General features: G+C 42.2%; 1 protein-coding gene across 1 annotated transcript in view; it reads left to right on the forward strand.

Moving 5' to 3' along the window:
- LOC136877309 (uncharacterized) overlaps positions 1-18,343 on the forward strand; it is a 193,873-nt gene that overhangs the window by 90,777 nt on the left and 84,753 nt on the right. The window contains exons 8-9 of the mRNA XM_068228720.1: positions 1,516-1,669; positions 7,650-7,779. Coding sequence (XP_068084821.1) covers positions 1,516-1,669; positions 7,650-7,779 — 284 coding nt within the window. The remainder of the gene's footprint in view (positions 1-1,515; positions 1,670-7,649; positions 7,780-18,343) is intronic.

Here is an 18,343-nt window from a genome sequence, read left to right on the forward strand (position 1 = left end):
CTTTCTTTAAACAAGAGAGGTGTAATTATCACACAGTGAAACCTGTCAAAGCGGATATTCTTTTCGCAGATGCTATTATTTAAAGAACGTTAATATTTTACACATTTTAAACATATAAAATAGCCCTCATTCAAACGGACATTTTGAACCATGAACAGCGGATACTTCGAATATTCTCACCAACATGTGGCTAATCAAATCTGGCAATGCCACTATTGGTCAATATGCAGAGCATGGAACACGAAATTCAAAGGCTGAGAATTCAGGTTCCATCGGTGTCCGGTTAGCTTTATTTGCTATGCACTTGTCTTTTTGTGTAAATGGGGGTGGAAGGCCATAACAGGATTCGTTAAATACTGTATCCCCGTGAATGTTAATCGTGTAGAAAACCTTGTGCCAAAATTTCTGGTCAGTTGGAGAGTCAGAAGATAGAACAAAATATATAGCTAACAATCAAGTTCTGTAAAATTTAGTGGACATTGCGGAAGTTTTTGTAAGGGAAAAATGAGGTTATTAGTTTATGCAATTAGGAATTTTAAAAGAAGCGTTGAGATCCATTGTAAGACATCTTAAGACATCTTAAGGACAAAAGGACTACGAGATGTAGTAAAATTAAACGACTGACTGTCAATAAAACCTAAAACACCAAGCTCGATAGCTGCAGTCGCTTAAGCGTGGCCAGTATCCAGTATTCGGGAGATCGTGGGTTTGAACCCCATTGTCGGCAGCCCTGAAAATGGTTTTCCGTGGTTTCCCATTTTCACACCAGGCAAATGCTGGGGCTGTACCTTAATTAAGGCCATGGCCGCTTCCTTCCCACTCCTACCCCCTCCCTGTCCTATCGTCGCCATAAGACCTATCTGTGTCGGTGCGACGTAAAGCAACTTGCAAAGGAAAAAAAACCTAATACCCCGGGATTTGAATAAAAGTTTAACAACAGAGGGCGATAGGAAAGATGAAAGGGAGATCTTAGCACAGCAAGCAGGAGTAATGCGATACCTACCTATAAATCTTTTGGCAGCCGGACCGTATGACCTCCTGATATCCTCCTTATTTAATAGCAATTTTTCTCAATCTTTCCTGTAAGAAGGGATTCCGTTTAGGCTTCCAATATTTTTTTTAATATCCCCATGGTAAGTATCATAATTATAATAACAACAAGATGATTTAATAACAATTATTAAAGTTACCATTATACAATATTTAACACAGCTTTGTTATTTCTTTAGTCATGCATGCAATGAATACGAACATACGAAACGTGAAATAGGAGAAGTAATTTTAATAATTACACCGATAGCGGCACCAACAAAATTTAGAACTTTCAGAAAGAACCTTCAGTGTAAAATCATAAGGAAGCGTCGATAATCATAACAACAACAACAATAACAACAACAACAACAACAACAACAATAATAATAATAATAATAAAGCAATAAATTTATCTGTTATTTGATGCCATATATTGATGTAACTGTACTACTAGGTATGGAACCGTTCTTATTCTCTTTCCAGACCGCCTCCGACACAGCATTCCGGCTTCCTGCGGTTCGCACTATGGAGCTACAGTCAGAGAAGTATTCATCGCAGTTCCTCTACGAGTTTCAATTTGAAGGTGAACTCAACAAAGTAAAACAGAACATCATTGAGCCCGTGAGACAAATACCAGGTAATACTGTCTGAACTACGGCTGATAATGGGACCAAGGTATTTGATTACTCGGGTATCCGGGTACCCTGTATGGCGGTTACCCGAAACAAAAATACCTGGTTACTCGTCACATTGGGTACGAATCCGAAAGCCCGGGTACCCTTTGCACGTGTTATCAGTGCCTCCGTGTATACTTAGCGATACATTTGATTCCCTTTCTACCCTGTGAAATTGCTTCTCTGGTCCACTCACTAAACATAGCTCTATGTGCCCAGAGAACGTTTCTTTCTTTTATTTGAAAAATACCTAAGCTAATATTAGGTTGTTTTCTGATTTTAAAAAATCTTGTAAAATTAATTTGGTTTCCTTATAGTCTGTTCAGAAAATAGTCCACTGCTTTGTATGTAAGTATTTGTATTGGGTCACTGCGCCTTGCTTTTGTTAATAATGAGTTGCAGTCAGATTTAAGTGTAGGTCTTAATAACATCTTTTTTAGTAAGATAACTTATCCTGACGACTAAATAATAATCTGTAACTAAAATAAAATTAATCCAACTAATTAGTGGGAGGGGAACATTCCTAATCCCCATAAGAAAACATCCCCCTTTCAAACTGCTGGATATGTGGGAGAAAGGAATCTTGACGGTATTCACATGTAATTTGTACCTAGTATAAAATGACAAATCAATATTTATATAAGCAGTGCTGATGATCCATGTGTCCTTGATTAAGATAACATTGGTTAGCAGGTCGGTTTTGTCTGTAGAGAAAGAAAGAAAGAAAGAAAGAAAGAAAGAAAGAAAGAAAGAAAGAAAGAAAGAAAGAAAGCTGCCTATTACAAATAATTTTGAATGAACATTATTATCTTTAAAATGAAGATACAACATACCTGGGAACGGTAGGACTGCTCGTGGAAAAAGTTAATGATTTCCTAACGACTGGCACTCTGTGAACTGTAATTGTAATTTTACTAATTACTTTTGAAAGAGTAATTTGTAATTATAATTAAGTAAAATATTTCTCAGGTGACTAATTCGCCCAATTACTTTTATTTTGTACTTTTCTCATCACTGGTTAAATGAGGAAATTTTACGGGCGAAAAAGCGCAATTGTGATCTGCGGTTAAGGGACATATTTTCTACGCGCAAGTGTATGAAAATTGTATCTTTAAATTGTATGTTCTCTATATAAAGTCTGTCTTAACTACCTCCAGTAGTTTTCCCGCCATAAGCGAACAGACAGGGAAGAATAATTTTTCGCGCAATAGTCTTCAAACAGTCTGAAATGTTTGAAAAGCGGCAGAAACCTGTAGACTAATTTGAATTTCAAAAATTAAGTTCCTAGAAGGAAATCATAATTAATTTCATCGATTGACAATGTTGAAAATGTTGTGTACAAGATGTTAATGGTACAAGACGAACATTCTTTATTCAATAAACACCCCAACTGCACAACACATACAACTTACATTTCTGTAACTTCACAGGTTGAACATAAGATGATTTCTCGGAATACCTCCGTTGGGTAATATCTACACTACGTACAGAATCTATATTGCCAGTACACATTTGTGTATCAAGAGTTTGTAAGAAAAAACTGCGATCTGATTATGCCTATTTACATTATTTACAAGATTCTGAGCTGCCAAGACACATACTCAAGGACAAGAGTCTGTTTTCTCATGTGAAGCACAGATTTCTGAAGTATAGCATTCTGTGAGGATACAGCTGTCAACATTGATTCTAGACGTGTGAAAGCCAAGTGTTCATACGACAGCCTGCTTGTTAAGACGAAGTCTTTGAAAAGATAATTCTATTCCATGTTGACTATGGTCACGTCCTGAGGTAAGACCTCTCGGCTAACTTCAGTCCACTTGTTCATGACATTTTCTTAATAGGGAGTGCCCCAATGTGTCAAATTCGGTGTAGTAAACTGCTGGACGGTGTTCTGCCTTCTGCTGCTGGCTCTTCTCCGTATATGCTCGTTGAGCCGTGTGGTCAGCGCTGCTGTCTGCTCATCGGCCGGAGTGGCCCGACTTGAAAAATCAGGCGGCAAGATTGAAACTACAGAAGTTGCATGTTAAAATTGATAGAAATAATGATTTCTGCTTTGTTCTACTACAAAAGTTGGATGTTAATGCTAACAGAAATAATGAAACTCGATAATGATTTCGTTTTGTCCGATTCCTTGGCTGAATGGTCAGTGTTGGGGCCTTTGGTTCAGAAGGTCCCGGATTTGATTCTCGGCCGGATCGGGGATTGTAAATCGCGTCTTTTAATTACTCTGGCTCGGGGACTGGGTATTTGCGTTCGTTGTAACACGTTTTCTTCATATTCAGACAACATCAAACCACCACATGCAATAGTGATTACCAGACCCCGGATTGTTAGGTGCAAATGTCATTTTAGCTGCCTAAAGTAGACTCTCAAATAGGTTCTAAAATATTTCTACTAAGCCTTAATTTTAGGTATTTTAATAGGCATCAATTAAAATACCATGTTTATTTTTCTAAATTGATAATAACTCGTTAGGAGGAAATACAAAACAAGTTTCACTCACCTCTTTACTGCAGAAGTCACAGAATATAATTTTACTATCCGATGTGAAATGGAGAAACTCCTGTGACCACTTTTTAATTGAAGATGGGATCCCATATGACCTCTTTTTTTAACAGCACGAAAAGCGTCCGGCCGCAGTTTCGAATAATTTGACAAATGTCCTTTTTTTTATGGAGGTTAATTTATTATTTAAACTTTGCGCAGTGTTTAGTTATCAACTTCATCGCCATATTTAAATAGGCAGCACTTTTTGTTTACAACTATTGTTTGCTTCCGTTATATTTCTAGTTCATCGTTGTTTATAGGTTGTGTCTGTGTATAAATTGTGTATAAACTGAGTTCTGGAAGTTTTATCAAGTATTATTTTACCGTAAATACGAAAGAATATGCCGAAACGAAAGTGCTTGTACAGTCGTTAAGAAAGGTAGAAATGACTCAAACGCTGAATGTTTAATCTGCCCTCCTGGAACGTACATCTCAGTTGCAAACAAAGGTATCCAGTCAATATTTATTGTTTAAACTAGCTGACGTATCCGTGCTTCGCTACGGAATTCTACATTGTGAACAGAATTCTAGGTTAGGAAGTGTACACGTTGTGAACAAGATTGTATTAACTTGTATAGCTCTTAACGTTACCCTAGAAACGCGACGGGGAATTCACCAAACGTATTTCCTCGTATGAAGACTGGTTTAGGGAATTTTCATTGAAATGGTATCCCAGCTTGACTACCATCAGTCACAATCAGGTTGGGGAGTCTTCATTATAATGGCAGGCACTTACTCTCCACCTACTCTTTTACATCCTCAGAAAAATGTCCTAGCGGTTTTCCCAACTGAAATGAACATGGGCCATTACAATGATGTCAGTAGGAATGGTGCAATTAAAAGCAATGAGTTCATATGAAATACTCGATCAAATGAAAAAACGCACATTTTCTCACTTTTAACGAACAGTACTACAGTGCCGATCTAACAGTCCAAAGTTCCGGAGCTGGAATGACTAAGCCGCAGACAGGCGTGATCCGTGAACACTCTTCATCTTTCTTCGGCGGGGGAGGAGGGTCGAATAGTGGAGAGTCCCAGGGCAAAAACTATGCCCTTTTACTAATCTATTCCCTAGGAGTACCGGATGAGGTGGAGAATCTCAGGTCACTACACTGGCGGCGGAAAAATCTATCTGACTTGTAGGTAAATTTTTCCTTCGTTAACGATACCGTACTTCACTCTACAATACTCTTAAAAATCCCAATGGGCAAATGAGCAGCAACATGCATGATATTTCATGTTGTTTTCCGCGCCTCGACGTGCTAGCGACCGTGCGGCCCCACAATGCGCATCAGGTTAACTTGTAGTCGCGAGGCTTTATGTGAACCGAGCCCGGTGTTCGGAGTCGATGGAGTCGACGCTCTCGATTCCAGGCTTCAGTCGCGCCCATTCCTAGTATTAACATTTAGGAAGGAAATTGCCGAGCTCGAGTGCTGCAGTCGCTTAAGTGCGATCGTGGCCTTAATTAAGGTACAGCCCCAGTACTTCTTGCTAAATCATCGCCATAAGACCTATTTGTGTCGGTGCGACGTAAATCAACTTGTAAAAAAAAAAAAAAATTGCGGGAATGAGGGATGCACTGGAGAAACTCGTCAAGGCAAATAACATCTCGGTTGAACAGTAAACGGCAGCTTAAAAGCTTTTAGGAACTCTTGAACGCGTCTGTAAATTAGTTCATGGTCTTTGGAATTAATCTTGATGCAGAATTCATCTATACCTTCGAAACCGTACTTGGAGCAGTGAACGTTACAAAAACATGAGAATTTTAAAATTGAAGGACAGGAAAGTCCCGCTTAACCAACCTTCACTTATCCGATATCTCGTCTTATCCGACACGTTCGTTATAAATTCGGTTAAAATTACCCACAAGAATTGGCACAGGCAGTACATTCTTCTGATACCTAGCCCAGACTGTACTCAACCGCACCTTTACTTAAACAAAGCCCTATGAAGATGCGACTGATGAAGACCTCAGAACTCCTGAAGTTAGCTTAATTTTTCTTTTGGTATTTGAAGTTGCAATGCAAACACAGAGCGAATATTTTCATTGCTTAATTCTCAATTGACCAAGGACAGAAACAGCTTCACATTTGAAACTATGAAAGGCGTATTGTGTTTGCAGTATAACTTCAAACATTTCAGTTGCATCCATTTTTACCACTCTTTGTTGGAAAACAAAATACTTTTACAGACGATTTCATCTTCAGAAAAGTATGAATGGCACAAGAAAATAACATTAGTGACAAAGGTGATAGGGTAATGGTCTGTGACGAAAGTGAAGCAGATAAAATTAAGGTACAATGATTCCATCAGTAGACTGTGTCCTCTTTTTTCAGGCATGTGGTTCTCTTTTCTTAGGTTGGTGATATGATATCCCAAATTAAGGATGACTTGGAACCTGACACTTTCGGCATAATTCATAGTGTATCAATCACTACTGATCTGCATTTAGGGCAGTCGCCCAAGTTGTAGATTCCCTATCTGTTGTTTTCCTAGCCTTTTCTTAAATGATTGCAAAGAAAATTGAAATTTATTGAACATCTCCCTTGGTTAGTTATTCCAATCCCTGACTCCCCTTCCTATAAACGAATATTTGCCCCAATTTGTCCTCTTGAATTCCAACTTTATCTTCATATTGTGATCTTTCCTACTTTTAAAGACACCATCCAAACTTATTCGTCTACGGATGTCCTCCCACGCCATCTCTCCACTGACAGCTCGGAACATACCACTTAGTCGAGCAGCTCGTCTTCTTTCTCCTAAGTCTTCCCAGCCCAAACTTCGCAATATTTATGTAACGCTACTTTTTTGTCGGAATTGTAGAGTGTACTATCACACTGAGTTTAAAGGCCGTTCCGCTAGGTGCGCTGGTAATCAATGTCTTACGATATCTCGCGAAGCGGCACGTATTCTCTATAGTGTACTTGCTGGAATGTTCCTCGCGCAACGCGCCAGTTTATAATCGGGCACCATTACAGGAAACATTCAAGCACATTAGGCATTTTCAATCGTGAAATTACCAACGTTTCACCCTATTGTAGCACTGGGCTCATTTTGTAGGATTACCACACCTTTTCAAGACGCTGGCGGCTAGTGCTCCACTGAAGCACCAATGCAAGCCGCCTTTGTAGGACAATGCAGTTTGGATTTTATATACACTTCATTTCTTTCTGACAGGAAGAAAAAAGAAACGTTATGATGGGATCATACGATCAAGTCACCCTTCTGGAAGAATGGAAAATTAATCTAGGTTAATATAAAGCAAAGTCAATGTAATACAGTTTGTACGTCTATGAATAAATGTTCCCAGCAGTGCTATAATGGCGCTGTGAAGGATCCCAAAAGTTAAACCAAACATAATATGTGGGTATCAAATATTCCGCTGTTTTATTGCAGGTGTGCCACATGCAGACGATATCTTCTACATGTTCTTCACAAATGTCAGTGATATCCTACCCGAGATCAATCCCGCCATGATCACTTTGAGAAGAATAATTAGCATGTGGACCAACTTCGCCAAGTTCAGGTGAGTATTACTTCTCCAGTCTGAGTCTGCAGCCAGAGTGAACAACAGATTTTCCATAGGTACGAGTATACTCAGTAACATAATCCCATACAATTTTCCCAAATAGCAAAATATTTTAACCGAGCTCGATAGCTGCAGTCGCTTAAGTGTGACCAGTATCCAGTATTCGGGAGATTGTAGGTTCGAGCCCCACTGTTGGCAGCCCTGAAGATGGTTTTCCGTGGTTTCCCATTTTCACACCAGGAAAATGCTGGGGCCGTACCTTAATTAAGGCCGCTTCCTTCCCACTCCTAGCTCCTTCCTCCCTCATCGTCGCCATAAGACCTATCCGTGTCGGTGCGACGAAAAGCAAATAACATATATATACATATATTTTACTTTTGCGTTCGTTTGGGCCGCCTGAGTACCACTGCGCTTCTGATTTAGCTGTCCGGCTCCATGGCTAAATGGTTAGCTTGCTGGCCTTTGGTCACAGTGGTCCCGGGTTCGATTCCCGGCAGGGTCGGAAATGTTAACCATAATTGGTTAATTTCGCTGGCACGGGGGCTGGGTGTATGTGTCGTCACCATCATAATTTCATCCTCATCACGACGCGCCGGTTGCCTACGGGCAGTGGCGGCTCGTGAAAAAATCGTCCTACGTGCTACAAAAAAACAAGCTAAATACGCTGTTTTAAATCTGCATATTGCCATGATGGTCCGCCTCTGTGGTGTAGTGGTTAGCGTGATTAGCTGCCATCCCCGGAGGTCCGGGTTCGATTCCCGGCTCTGCCACGAAAATTTGAAAAGTGGTACGAGGGCTGGAACGGGGTCCACTCAGCCTCGGGAGGTCAACTGAGTAGAGGTGGGTTCGATTCCCACCTCAGCCATCCTGGAAGTGGTTTTCCGTGGTTTCCCACTTCTCCTCCAGGCGAATGCCGGGATGGTACCTAACTTAAGGCCACGGCCGCTTCCTTCCCTCTTCCTTGTCTATCCCTTCCAATCTTCCCATCCCTCCACAAGGCCCCTGTTCAGCATAGCAGGTGAGGCCGCCTGGGCGAGGTACTGGTCATTCTCCCCAGTTGTATCCCCGACCAAGAGTCTGAAGCTCCAGGACACTGCCCTTGAGGCGGTAGAGGTGGGATCCCTCGCTGAGTCCGAGGGAAAAGCCGAACCTGGAGGGTAAACAGATGATGATGATGATGATATTGCCATGATGAACAACGCATACTTCAAACTTGGTAATAATAATAATAATAATAATAATAATAATAATAATAATAATAATAATAATAATAATACAACTTTTCTCACAATTTATAACTCAGAACAAACAAAAACAACTAATTTGGAAGCAGATGAATTCTTCGACAACTGTCTACTATATAAATAATTCATTGGAGAATTACATCAGTGCAAATAGAATCGTGGGAATATAGATCCCCACTAAGAACACTAATTTAATTTCACTTTATATACACTGCAGTGGATAAATAATTTGATAAATCTTCGTATAAACTTTAGCACTAACACAATGACAGAAAAAACACGCACCAGTAATATAACCGCCAGATTAAAAACCGCACAAAGCAACTGAAAGATCTGCCAACTGATTCATTGAGACCTCCCCTATTACCAGAGTAAATGTCTGGCTCCATGGCTAAATGGTTAGCGCGCTGGCCTTTGGTCACAGGGATCCCGGGTTCGATTCCCGGCAGGGTCTGGAATTTTAACCATCATTGGGTGTACGTGTTGTCTTCATCATCATTTCATCCTCATCACGACTCGCAGGTCGCCTACAGGAGTCAAATCAAAAGATCTGCATCTGGCGAGTCGAACATGTCCTCGGATACTTCCGGCACTAAAAGCCATACGCTATTTCATTTCACCAGAGTAAATTACATTGTAATGCGGGATAACATTTAGGGTCAGTCAAAGATTCTTTGACTCACCTACGAATTCCTTATTTTTGACACAAAAGCAAGATGGATATTTTAATAAGCATGTGTGAGATAGCTTTCCTCCACTTACGCTTTACTTTCGAGCCCAGACGATGCTACTCTCTAGTGGCAGATTCGCTTACCACGTTCAACATAAGCACGGCCGACTGGATCCCTCGCTGCGCTCCAAGGAGGTAGCTAGAGCGACGCATCAAGTCGGCCGTGAACGCAAGGGTAGCAGGAGACATCGAGTAATTCTACCCCCTTGCGGGAGAGGAAGTAACTATAAATGGGATCAGTGAAAGTTGATCCCGGTTTACGGTATACTCCGCCGGCTAGGGGGAGTGTTGCAAGCTTGGCTGCGCCTGCGTATTGCTTCCTTCAGGCTACAGGCAAGGGCTCACTTCACATGAGCACGAGCCTTATTCCCCGGGAGAGCGGCGCTAGGTGTTCGACAGATCTCGTCCTGATTTTCACAAAACACAAATTCATATCGTACTCAAAACAAAGAAAAGGCACCAGGATAATGGTACTGTACATAAATAATATTCCTTACAGTTCCAAGCTACGTGCTGGAGCCCGGTAGCACGTACTGACCGGCCGCCACTGCCTATGGGAGTCAAATCAAAAGACCTGCATCTGGCGAGCGGAACTTGTCCTCGGACATTCCCGGCACTAAAAGCCATACGCCATTTCATTTTTTCTGCTTTAGCTGTGTTGTTATTGTCGTAGATATTTGCAGCTTCTGGAGTTCTTGATGATGGGTTTGGTTGTTGCTTTCTTCTTGGTACCTTGAGCTTTTCTATTGGCCCAGTAATCCTTCATTTTCTTGCTGAGCTCTCGGACCCCTGGACTCAATGTGGTTAGCTTCTGTAAGGGTTATTAGGAAGTGTCTGGTTTTGACAGTTTAACGGTAGTTACTACAGTTATTTATTTTATTTGCCTGGCTCCTTTCCTGAATGTTCAGCATGTTCTCCTTCGGTTCAGAGAGCTCTGAGTTCGATTCCCGGCCAATTCGGTGATTTCACTGCATATGGTTAATTCCTCTCTAGGTCGTGGACTGGATGTTCTCTTCTTTTGTAGTCAATGTACAATGCACCATACTGCCAACTTCCACAGAAACACACAATTTGTTGTGGATACATACCTCCATATAGCGTATAGTTCGTGTCAGAAAGGTCATCCGGTCATTAAACTGGGCCAGTTACACGTCAAGTGTCGACCCCAATAAAATGGGGAAAAGACCAGGAAGAATGTAGACCTATTTATTATTTATTCATTCATTCATTTATTGAAAGCCTAGAAACAGTATGCCCAATGCAGTAACCTCCTAATGTACAAATACTTATAACATTTTCTAATACCTTCTTCTTCTTCTTCTTCTTCCACATTTCCTGCGGGATGGTGGATTAGCGGTAAGGTCGGGTAACAGGAAGAGAGAGAGAGAAAAAAAATATCGTGAATGCTTGCAGATGTATTACTGTTGATACAGTTGATGTTTACATTCGCTATACATTACAATTAAACACCTGAACATGAAAGTATGTAGATACCTATTTATATTTGTATAAAAGTTATGCATGCCTTTGCTAGCGGGACTTAGTGTTTACAGTGCACTATGTCTTCTGGTATGGGCTAGAGCAATTTTGTTACTTTCATTGATCTATCTCAGCTTTATCCGTGGCTTTGACAAAAAGAAAGTGACTGAGGTATGAGTAATGTTAGTAATGCCATTCCTTGATGTGACCGTTCACAACGTCATCTATGTTATGTCATGATACCCAGGAGATGAAATATGCCGTTTTCCGCGTCATTCCGGGATAAAAACTGCCCAGGTTAGAATTTTTCTGCCCGCTCCGGGACTCGATTTGCAGTATCCAGAGTCGCGCGACCCAGCTCTAGTTGCTGGTAATTAGCAGCGAGGCAGTGCAGGAGCGCTCGTACTCGAAGTTGTCTCACTCCAACCGCGAGCGAGATGAAAGGAGACGCGTTATCACGTGACAGAGAACTTAGGTCACTAGCTGAGCTCATCGAGGATGTCCAACGTGAGAACCAACATTATACCCTATTTCCCTCATTCTTTCACCACTGCTAACTCATCGAATTCAGCTGTTTTTTTTTTCTGTTAATTTTTATAAATCGCAAGATACTCAATGGATAATTAAGTGCAAACATTCATTTTAATCAGGGAATTTTACGCATAATTATGAGACCGAGAAGTGCTCTACTTAACTGACAGAGCGGTAACTACGCTGTAAACAAGGGCGCGTCTTAATGGTTAACAGATGTTGAGACCCAACCGTGCCAGCGAACACAAGGAATTCGCAGAGCTCGTCATCATTCACCAACAGAGACAAAAGGACGCTTTTGAGATTGCTTGAGAATCTACGAAGCTATTTCAAAAACATTCACTCAGTGGAAATGGGAATACAAGAGCTACATTTTGATACCCTGTTCGTCACTCTACGTTGCATATTACCGGACCGATCCCTCAGAAGGGGTTGCATTTTTCCCCCACTCTAAGCAGCCGAGTCTCTCGCGTATCTCGCCTATATAGTCAAGAGCTGAGAGGCAGACACTACCCAGTTCATTTTCAGTGCCACGCCACTTCGTTAGTAGTTCGTCATGATTTGTGTGAGAGTCGTCTATGAAGAAATAATTTTGTAAAGTGAGCAATGCAATGCAGTGATTTATTAAAGTCTGTGAATATATGTAAAAAAATCACAATATGAGTAAGATGTTTGCGCGTACAGTGTGCCGCTAATTAATATAATAGGAACTGTACGAAACCGTAATGACCGCTGTCCGTGTGTAGAAAAGGTCGTACATCGAGCCTCCTATGTGCCTAAGCTAATACGGCTCAGTTAACATATATAGGGACGTATTTAACGAAGTGTGTGGAGCGAACGTGCTCGATATAAATGTGAATTACCAAAAGAGTCAGTGAACGGCTCATTGTCGACCTAATTGAGGACAGTGCCACGTTAAAGTAATCCGTGATGCAGTTGAGAGCTTGACTTACGCATGAATAAGTGAAATAGAATATGCCTGAAGTGCGGTCGTGTGACACGAGAAATTTTAACCCAATAGTGGCCTAACCAGTGACATTCTTTGTTCAGGGCCTAGAATAGCTGTATGCTGTTTATAAAGAATTTGTTCACAGATAGCAACGTTGTATAGATAATGTCCTGTTATGCATATTGATAAAAATCCTGATGAAATGAGCGTGTTTATTATATTACCTATCAAACAATGACGAACTTAGGGAAGTGTGGTGATGCGACCTTCAAAGGATTTGGAGTGTACCTAGTAAACATATTCTGATTTCAGTTCATATGTGTTCGTAGGCGTATATCACAACCTGATATAGTTTGAATATATTAATGCTCGGCAGGTAAACAGAATTACAGCAGGGTATGGCCATACTGATTAAATATGTGTAAAGTGAGAAGTGAAAGTGTAGAGTGAAATAAATAGAGAGAAAACGCCTCTCTAAGTCTGAAATAGTGTAAATAGTTCAAGAGGGAACGCCTCTTAAGTTTGAATAATTGAACGTATGATGAAGTATAGAGAGAGACTACCGAATATTAACGTCAAGATAACCTTCAATATCACATGTATAGTGTTGTATGGCATATCCCTGTAAATAAGGTGTGTTTCACTAGTATAGTAAAAATTGTTATACAAAATATAGTTTCTCTTCTCATTAGTAATGAAATAGTATTCCTCTTATAATTAATATTCCCCTACTATAGAGAGTATTATTAAAGAAATTATCGTCCCATTGGACGGTCTACTGACCCGAAATGCGATACCGACTTAGCTAGCGAATCATTCTAGTAGGGGAGGGTGAGACTTCGACGACCGGGCTGAGCTCGAGGCTCACCGATGGTGCTCCATTCTAACGTCATATTTATGAACCACGGTAACTTGTTTATGTACTGAAGCCTTGGATAGATACATTATGCAGCCAGTCCCTGCTATGAATGGTGTGAAAATATTACCCATAGGGTCAGTTGGTGCATGCATTTCAGTGGGCTTGGCAGACTGATGTGTAATAGCAACTTCTGGTTCAGTGAGGAAAGCAACGGGAAACTACCTCACTCCTCATTTCCCTAGTACGCCTCTTCAGTGATGCCTAGGCCTTCTATGACAGCTAATGGTGGAACTGTTGAGGATCCAACCAGCCTTCGGGATGAGGACTAAACACACACAAAAGTTATGTAATAGACTTCTGCTTGCCTGCTGACTGCCCGTTTCTCGCCGCCATGTCACATACACTATGTAGAAGTAACATAATATACTGTTGGAGGTTTATTCTTGTTCCTGCACGTATCTCAGTGCCCTTTCAAGGGATTTTAATCCTTCATCGTACGTTACACTGCCTGATAAAAAAAAAGTTAAGCACCCAGAAGGAAAAGTCCAATACTATCCCATTTCGGTATACATGCATACCACTGATGTGTGAATAAATGATTAGATTTACAAAGATCTGTAATGTGTAGAACGCCCACCAGAGTGCATTCGTGGTGGCACCGTCCTGTTGTTGATAAGTAGTTACCAGTCAACTACTGTGAGTCAGACAGTTCAGCACCCACCATGCCTCGCAGATACGAAAAATAGCCTAGAGGCCGCATTGTGGGACTACATGGGGCTGGTTGGTCGTATCGTGCAATTGCCAGGCTTGTGGGCCATTCAGATATCACAGTGGCCCGATGTTGGATTCAATGGGTACATGAGGGCACCCAATCACGTCGTGCAGGTTCGGATCGACCAAGAAACACCACCCCGAGGGAGGACCATCGTATGATGCGCAGGCCTACTGGTGACTACATCATACTGTAAGTTCACGCACAGTGTCTCGACGACTCACATCCGCCGGATTGGGATCCCACCACCCCATGCGTCAGTTGCCAATGACACCAGATCACCAACGCCTGCGTTTGGAGTGGTTCCTTGCCCGGGAGGTATGGACAGAGGACAACTGAGGGTTTGGCGGCATCGAAGGCAGAGGGCAGATCCTGCCCATATTGTGGAAAGACACACGTGGTGTTGGGAGCCATAGGATATGCGTTCAGGTCACCTCTAATAGTGTTTCGGCAGACTTTGACGGAACAGTGATACGTCACAGACATTCCGGTCCGCACGTCCTACCTCTTATTGCACAACATCCTAGGATATTGTTCCAACGAAATAATGCACATCCACACCAGCACGTACGTCTATGGACTGCATAGTGCCTAGAGAATATTAGCTCCTCCCGTGACCAGCAAGATCCCCGGACCACTCCATCACCGAATACGTGTGAGATGACATTGGAAGGGGACTCCGTCCAGTATCAATCTGCAGAATCTGGATGGACACCCGCAACAACTGTGGACGAACTTGCCATTACGAACAGCATAAGGACATGCACTGCTGCCCGGTTTGGGGGGGGGGGGTCACCCTACTGACCGGGCGCCAACATTCCGCCTGCAACTGCCAACGGCCTTATCTTTCATCCCGTATTGTAATCAGTTCAATAAACACACATGTTATGTCAGCGTAATGTAGTTTTATTAACTTTCAACCAATCCTTTTGAGTGCTTTTTTTTTGTCAGGCAGTGTATTTTGGAACCACCTTCATAAATTACGCTTCCTTCCACTTCTGTACCTCTTTCACCGTCAACGTCTTCTTCAGTCCCTTCAAGCTGGCCATCAAGGGCAATCCTCCCATATATCCTCCCCGTTGAGGTCTTCAGTCACATCTTCATATTCAGGGCTTTGTTTAAGCAAAGGCGCGGTTGAGTACAGTCTGGGCTAGGTATCAGAAGAATGTACTGCCTGTACCAATTCTTGTGGGTAATTTTAACCGAATTTTTAACAAACGTGTCGGATAACACGAGATATCGGATAAGTGAAGGTTGGTTAAGCGGGACTTTACTGTACTTCAATTTTAAAATTCTCATGTTTTTGTAACGTTCACTGTTCCAAGTACGGTTTCGAAGGTATAGATGAATTCTGCATCAACATTAATTCCAAAGACCATGAACTAATAATTCATAGACGCGTTCAAGAGTTCCTGAAAGCTTTTAAGCTGCCGTTTACGCTCGCTGTTCAACCGAGATGTTGCATGCCTTGATGAGTTTCTCCAGTGCATCCCTCATTCCCGAAATTTTTTTTTACAATTTCATTTACGTCGCACCGACACAAATAGGTCTTATGGCGATGATTTGGCAGGAAATACTGGGGCTGTACCTTAATTAAGGCGACGGTCGCACTTAAGCGACTGCAGCAATCGAGCTCGGCAATTTCCTTCCTAAATGTTAATACTAGGGATGGGCGCGACTGACGCCTGGAATCGTGAGCGTCAACTCCATCGACTCCGAACATCGGGCTTGATTCGCATGAAGCCTCGCGACTCCAAGTTAACCTGAGGCGCATTGCGGGGCCGCACGGTCTCATCGCATGAAGCCTCGCGACTCCAAATTAACCTGAGGCGCATTGCGGGGCCGCACGATCGCATCGCATGAAACCTCGCGACTCCAAGCTAACGTGACTTTCACTGCGGGGCCACTAGCATGTCGAGGCGCGGAACATATCACGAAATATCATACATGTTGCTGCTCATTTGCCCATTGGGATTTTTAAGAGTATTGTAGAGTGAAGTACGGTATCGTTAACGAAGACGACGAGCGTAATGGTGTAGTTGAAATAACATTAAACGTGTCAAGTCAGAAATTATCGGCATAGCAGACCACGGGCATTTAATTTCATGTCTTTATTTGTTGTGATCAGGAAATCGAAAAACAGGTCGATGGTAAATCATTATGAATTGCACATGAACGATGAAAACAAATCTAATATGGGTAAATCCACTAACATAATTCGAATATAGATTAAAACATTAAAAGCCTCCGTGGCTCAAGTGGCAGTGCGTCGGCCTCTCACCGCTTTTAGTCGCCTCTTACGACAGGCAGTAAATACTGTGGGTGTATTCTTCGTCTGCGTCTCCCACCCGCAGGGGGTGTTTATGGTTTTACGTCCCACAAATTACAAATTACTTCTACGGTTTTTAGAGTCGCCGAGGTGTCGGAATTTTGTCCCGAAAAATTTTCTTATGACCCGAGGCAGGCGTATTTGAGCAAATACCTCAGGACTGAGCCAGGGTCGAATCCGTCAACTTAGGCTCAGAAATCTACAACTCCACCACTTCAGCAACTCAACCGAGTTGCCTCAAACACTTTGGTATTGTCTTAACAAAGATGATACTGAGGCAGGTTGGTAGGAATATTTATTCATTCATTCCGTATATGGCGGGGCTCATGCTATGAAGCCGGCTATTATGCCAATCATATAATTATATACTACGTGTTAACGTGCTATGGCTATGGAGCCAAGCTCTGTATTCGGGAGAAAGAGTGGGTTCGAATCCCACCGTCGGCTGTCCTGAGAATGGTTTTCTGTGATTTTCTATTTTCACTTCCAGGCAAATACCGGGACAGTTGATATTCATAGGCCACAAGCCGATTCCTTGCATCTCCTTATCCGATTTAATTTACCATCAATCACCATCATCTCATTTCCATAACTGAGGTTAGAGTCAAGAAGGTCGTCCGGTCATAAAAGCACGCCATATAGGTTAATCTCATCACATCCCCGATCCCGTATCACGAAACGGTCCTCAATACAATGAATATACTGTGCGCTGTACCTCCAACATATTCCTCTTCACATTCGCACAACAGATCACACTGTCAACCTCAGAAATACATCCCTAAACACAGGGTTCGCGTCAGGAAGGAAATTCGGCCATGAAACCTGGCCAGGTCCACTATAATTTTACCAATTTATTCTTGCCCATTAAAAAGGAAGATATGTATTCGTGGCATCGACCTCTGTAGATCGCTTGTCACTACTTTCACCATATGATAAGAACCTGCGTGTAAGTATAATTGCGGAAGTGTAGAGTGTTGAATGTGAGGAAAGGAACGTTAAGGACGACACAAACACCCAGTTCCCAGGCCAGGGATATTAATCATTTACGATTAAAAACCCCTGACCCGGCTGGGAATCTAACCCGGGGCGCCGGGTGACAGGCGGATGCGTTGCCCCCTACACCGCCGGGCCGGACTATTCTTGCCCATACCAGAAGATATAGTTGTCTAATATTTCTATAATGCTTGCGAATATAGGCCCTCCTGTTGTAATCGTTGCTATCATAAAAATTAATTGAAAAGAACATAATCGGTTGACATCATTAGTGTGGAGTTTTGGAAAGTCTGACCTAATAATTTATCCCCCTGTGGGTGGGGGCGGTAGAATAACACCCACGGTATCCCCTGCCTATCGTAAGAGGTGACTAAAAGGGGCTCCAGGGGCTTTGAACTTTGGAGCGTGGTTTGGCGACCACGGGGCCCTTAGCTGAGTCCTGGTATTGCTTCCACTTACTTGTGTCTGGCTCCTCACTTTCATCTATCCTATCCGACATCACCTGATCAACTCTTGTTCTTTTCCGACCCCGAAAGTGTTACGTATGGAGGCCTAGGGAGTCTATTTTCACGCCCTTCATGGCCCTTGTCTTCCTTTGGCCGATACCTTCATTTTTCGAAGTGTCGGACTCCTTCCATTTTTTCTCTCTGATTAGTGTTGCGCCGTTCCTGCGTC

This window comes from Anabrus simplex, chromosome 7, assembly GCF_040414725.1.
Source record: "Anabrus simplex isolate iqAnaSimp1 chromosome 7, ASM4041472v1, whole genome shotgun sequence".
Lineage (NCBI taxonomy): Eukaryota > Metazoa > Arthropoda > Insecta > Orthoptera > Tettigoniidae > Anabrus > Anabrus simplex.